The 6,000-nt window shown below is 43.0% G+C and overlaps 1 protein-coding gene across 2 annotated transcripts in view; it reads left to right on the top strand.

Moving 5' to 3' along the window:
* Window positions 1-270: 270 nt before the first annotated feature.
* The window catches only part of card19 (caspase recruitment domain family, member 19), a 43,597-nt gene continuing 37,867 nt past the window's right edge, over window positions 271-6,000 (top strand). Inside the window, exon 1 of one of the 2 annotated variants that reach the window (XM_080182444.1) lies at window positions 271-389. In XM_080182444.1, the coding sequence (XP_080038570.1) occupies window positions 323-389 (67 nt within the window). In that variant the 5' untranslated portion in view covers window positions 271-322. The remainder of the gene's footprint in view (window positions 390-6,000) is intronic. The other variant, XM_080182461.1, reaches the window with a different exon arrangement.

Raw genomic sequence — 6,000 nt, 5'->3', positions numbered from 1 at the left:
TGACTATATACAAATGACATTACTCACCTAAAAGTAGGCTTTGGCTCCATTAAAATTTGCCATGGAATTAGCTCTGTCCTGTTTAGCTCCCCTTCGTAAAGCAACAAATAGGTCAAAATGTCTCGACCTGAATGTATGACGGGATATTTGGCAGCACCAAAGCATTGGAATCTGTTGTTTGAATTCTTTTCCTCCTGTACTGAATGATGTAATTGAATAAATTAACCCAGCAGCCAATGAAAATGCATTCTCTTATGAAATATCTGAAACCTTTCCAAAGTGTGCTGAAATGTTGTGAGATCTGATATTTTGTTTCAAGCTGATGATGAATACTTTGAGGCTGCTGTATTGGAAAGTGAGAGCTTCATGTCTCTATGAGGAGAAATTGAGTAAGTACCCTATTTTCATATTACAACCTTACTACATTTTTTAATCTTCTAGGCTTTACTCTGTGCATCTTCATGGGAACAGAGTTAAATATGCAAGCTAATTGTTAAAGGATTCTGAGTATTAATAAATCTGCCTCTTTGAAAATATTAAATTTCAAGACAACTCTAGGAGTGAATACTTTTGTTCAAGGTACAAAGGGTTACTCACAAAGAACATCTTATTCCATCACCTCCCAAGATTTTCCTACAGGATTTCCCACCCTTCTGGTTAATCCAGATGTTAACCATGGGCCACCGCCCACGTGGGCTGAGACTGAAAGCTGCCAAAATGCCTGGAAATCATGTTACAGGCTGGAAAATCTGACTACACCCAAGCAAGGCACACTCTGTTTTTAAGATCTTCATTTCTAAGATGAAATCAGTGTTGAAAAAGAATTATGAAACTGAACTTCTGGAAATAACATTATTTAACATTAGAACATTTAACAAAATACTTTAACCCCTGTCCTTCTTTAAGTTAATTTGAGAAATTAGTTGTCAGTGCATTGTTCGTCTGACATTTATGATTTTCTTTTTGAGTGGTGTGTAAAAATATAAATAAATCCAGCAATCTACAGATCCACAAGTTACGCTGCAGTCGATCGAACTGTTTCCAAAATTAGTAAACCTCAATGCTCTGGTTCCTCAAAGTGATCCTGTTATTTTTGTGTGATCCAAGTCCACTGTCTCCAAGGACAATCTGTTACACACATTCAGCATCCTTTGTGTGTGAAGCAATAAAATCCAAACTGTGTTTGCATCTTCCCTCTTCTGAACTTGGAATTCATGTCCCTAATCCTAAAGTTTGTGATTAGTATGAAGCATATTATCTGTGCCCATCTCTTCCCACAGTCCCTCCTAAGGATGTAGAAAAGACGGAATCAATTGCTAACAGTGGTAAGCATTCCTGCCCCACAGCGCCAAGGACCTGTGTTTGATTCCAACCTTGGGTGACTCTATGTGGCGTTTGCATGTTCTCCTGTGTCTGCGCTCTGGTTTCCTCCCATAGTCCAAAGACATGCAAGTTAGGTGTATTGGCCATGCTAAATTGCCCTTTAGTGTCCAAACATGTGTAATTTAGGGGGATTAGTAGGGTGAATATGTGGGGTTACAGGAATAAGGCGGGAGCTGGGCCTGGGTAAGATGCTATATTAAAGAGTTGATGCAGACTCGATGGGCAGAATGGCCTCCTTCTTCACTGTAGAGATTCTATGGTTCTTAATGTTCGCTCATTTGCAATCATGTCATCTCCGGGCTCTTTCATCAGTCAAAGTGCTTTCAAATTAATTTATAGACATTACTGTATTCAATACTCTTGTTATCCTACCCCCTTTATCTGGGTATCAGATTTATCTTAATTCACTGTGCTTCTCGCAGCTTAATATTTTAGGGACATTGGCTTAGAAATTCAATAATGCAACCCATTTTCCAAATAAAAAGAAGCAAAGAAGCACAATGTGGTCTAAGGCATGTGCACATACATTTCTTGCCAGATGATCACCATATTGGTTAAGGTGACCCAGTAGCTCTCACCTGCCTGAAATTGACCAATGCAAGCCTGAGTCCAAGTAACTATTTCCAGTCCCTTTTACAAAACTGGTTTCAAACTAATTGCAGCATCCACCCGGAACGCTGTTCTATTGCAGTTATTCTCTTTGCCATGATATGCATATCCTTACACTCTACTAGATTCTGTTTGCTGTTGGTTCTTACTTAATGTCCATCCCAATAATCACACTGCCCTCATTGATTCATATATTTTTATATTTGCTACTCCATTGCAAATAGACTTTGCTACCCTCATGATCCAGATTATATCTTTATCTTCTTTTCTAAATCCTTGCCAAAGGACACTGACTTAACTGGAGCTTCAGGCGATTGATTCTAAAGTCTATCAGACTGAGAGTTAGGCTACATGCCAACAGGCAATTCATTGAGCTAAGACATGTACTTTTGAAAAACATCTTTCTCTCATTTATAAAACAAAGACCCAGCTCTATTTAAGCAACACCATGGCCAGAATCTTATGGCCATTCGTGCCAGTGGGATTTGCCCATCCTGATGCAGTGAACAGGGATTTAAGTTAATGTTTATTTATTAATAACAAGTATGCTTACATTAACACTGTTATGAAGTTACTGTGAAAGTCCCCTCGTCACCATACTCCAGCGTCTGTTTAGGTACAGAGAGAGAATTTAGCATGGCCAATGCACCTAACCAGCACATCTTTCGGACTGTGGGAGGAAACGGGAGCACCCGGAGGAAACCCCATGCAGACACAGGGAGAATGTGCAGACTCCGCACAGATAGCGACCCAAGCCGGGAACCAAACCTGGGTCCCTGGTGCTATGAGGCAGCAGTGGTAACCACTGTGCCACCGTCATTTGGCTGGTTGCCAAATTCTCTGACCTCGCTGCAGTGGGAGTGCAGCATGAACAGCTGGTTAAGATTGCGCTCCATATTCATAAGAACATAAGAAATAGGAGCTGGATTAGGCCATCTAGCCCTTCGAGCCTGCCCCGCCATTCAATAAAATCATGGCTGATCTGAAGTGGATCAGTTCCACTTTCCCGCTTTCTCCCCATAACCCTTAATTCCCTTCTCTATCAAAAACCTATCTACCCATGACTTAAATATATTTAGCGAGGTAGCCTCCACCACTTCAACGGGCAGAGAATTCCAGAGATTCACCACCCTTTGAGTGAAGAAGTTCCTCCTCAACTCCGTTCTGAACTGCACCCCCCCCCGCCTTATCTTGAGGCTGTGCTCTGTAGTCCTGCTGTCCTTTCTAAGCAGGAAGAATTTCTCTACCTCTACCCTATCTATCCCTTTCACTAACTTATATGTCTCTATAAGATCCCCCCCATCCTTCTAAACTCCAACGAGTACAGACCCAGTCTATTTAGTCTCTCTTCATAGTTCAACCCCCTCATCTCCAGTATCAGCTTAGTGAACCTCCTCTGCACTCCCTCCAAGGCCAATATATCCTTTTGCAAGAGCGGCGACCAAAACTGCACACAGTACTCCAGCTGCGGCCTCACCAGTGCCCTGTACAGTTGCAGCAAGATCTCCCTACTTTTATATTCTATCCCCCTCACTATAAAGGCCAGCATTCCATTCGCCTTTTTGATCACCTGCAGACTGGGTTTTTGCGACCCCCAGGTCCCTCTGCACCGTAGCATGCTGCAGCTTTTCGCCTTTTAAATAATAATCCCTCCTACTATTATTTCTGCCAAAGTGGATAACCGCACACTTGCTAACATTATACTCCATCTGCCAGGTCCTTGCCCACTCGCTTAGCCTATCCAGATCCCTCTGCAGACTTTCCACACCCTCCACGCAATTTGCTTTTCCACTCATCTTCGTGTCATCAGCAAATTTCGTCGCCCTACACTCAGCCCCCTCCTCCAGATCGTCTATATAAATGGTAAACAGTTGAGGCCCCAGCACCAGTCCCTGCGGCACTCCACTAGTCACCAACTGCCAATCAGAAAAGCACCCATTGATACCAACTCTCTGCTTCCTATTAGACAGCCAATCCTCTATCCACGCTAACACCTTACCCCCAACTCCGTGCACCCTAACCTTCTGTAGCAACCTTTTATGAGTCACCTTATCAAACGCCTTTTGAAAATCTAAAAACACTGCATCCACCGGTTCCCCTCTGTCTACCGCACTAGTCACATCCTCATAGAATTCCAATAAATTTGTCAAACACGACTTCCCCTTAACGAATCCGTGCTGTGTCTGCTCTGTCACACAATTCTTGAAAATTATTACACACTTTGTGACAAAATCCAACCGTAGAGTCAACTGGTCTAATGACTGAAGACTTGATGGATTATTTGGACTTGACTAAACATTCAAATGGAAGTTTTTAGCCTACTAAAGGACTATAGCCTTTCCAAGTAGGTTAATCCCCATGATAAATTAGATTTCCTTTCATAAAGAACACTGCATTCCAACACCCACCACTGTTTTTATCTCTGAAGTAATCTGTATGTCATGTTTACACAACCCTTGCCACTATTATCAACCTCATCATCACCTCTCTCAAGTTCTGCACTGTTGCTAAATGACCACACTGTGTATCCTACATCCAATTCTAGATGAGCAAAAATATTTCCCATTTAAATATTGGGAAGACTGAGCTATCGTTTTACTGCCCCCCCCATCTCCCCATACTTTGTTCCCGAGCTACTGACTCTCCCCCTTTTCCTGGTAACAGCCTGAGATCAATCCAATCTTTACACACTTGGAGTCACATTTGATCCCAAGATGGGCATCCAATGTCATTTTTGTGCCAATGTTTCGGCATTTGTTTTTTATATTCTTTAGTGGGACGTGGACATCATTGTTAATGCCAGAAATTGTTGCCCATCCCTCATTGTCCTTGCGAGGATGGTGGTAAATCACCTTCTTGAATTGCTGCAATTCATATGGTGCAGGTATATCCACTGTTGTTAGGGAGTCCCAAAATTTTGATTCAGTGACTGAAGAAACAGTGATGTAGTTCTAAGTCAGAATGGGTGTTTGGTTTGGAGGGAAACTTGTATATGGTAGTGTTCCCTTCTTACCTCAACTATTCCCATCCACTCCTAGCTTATCTCCCACATTCTATTCTCTTATTTTTCTCTTGAGATACCTCAAGTAGTCTGCAGCCTGTGTCTTAACTCATAACAGGTCCTTCCACAGTCCAAAGTTGTGCAGGTTGGGTGGATTAGTCATGCTAAATTGCCCCTCGGTGTCCCAAGATGTGTAGGTTAGGGGATTAGCAGGGTAAATGTGAAGTTATGGGGATAGGACCAGGATAAAATAAAACGTTGGGTTGGTGCAGACACGATGGGCCGAATGATTGCCTTCTGCACTGTAGAGATTCTATAATTCTAAGTCCCATTCACACATCTCCCCTGCACTCACTGGTGTGCACTGACTCCCTGTAAAGCAACATCATGACTTTAAAATTCTCAACCTCATTTTTGAATTCCTCCTAGGTCATTGGTGAGGCCGCAGCTGGAGTACTGTGTGCAGTTTTGGGCGCCGCACCTGCGCAAGGATATTTTGGCCCTGGAGGGAGTGCAGAGGAGGTTTACTAGGCTGATACCGGAGTTGAGGGGATTGAGCTATGAGGAGAGGCTGAATAAACTAGGCTTGTACTCGTTAGAGTTTAGAAGAATGAGGGGAGATCTCATTGAGACGTATAAGATGATGAATGGGATGGATAGGATAGAGGTGGAGAGACTCTTCCCGCTCAAAAAAGACAGTAGGACTAGGGGGCACAGCCTCAAGATAAAGGGGAGGCGGTTTAGAACGGAGTTGAGGAGGAACTTCTTCACTCAAAGGGTGGTGAATCTCTGGAATTCTCTGCCCGTTGAAGTGGTGGAGGCTGCCTCGCTAAATATTTTTAAGAAGCGGGTTGATGGGTTCTTGATAAGAGAGGGGATTAAGGGTTATGGGGAGAGGGCGGGAAAGTGGAACTGAGCCACAACAGATCAGCCATGATCTTATTGAATGGCGGGGCAGGCTCGAAGGGCTAGATGGCCTACTCCTGCTCCTATTTCTTATGTTCTTA

The sequence above is a fragment of the Carcharhinus amblyrhynchos genome, chromosome 3 (genome assembly GCF_965287045.1).
Source record: "Carcharhinus amblyrhynchos chromosome 3, sCarAmb.v2.hapA, whole genome shotgun sequence".
NCBI lineage: Eukaryota > Metazoa > Chordata > Chondrichthyes > Carcharhiniformes > Carcharhinidae > Carcharhinus > Carcharhinus amblyrhynchos.
This window is presented reverse-complemented; position numbering and strand designations above follow the sequence as displayed.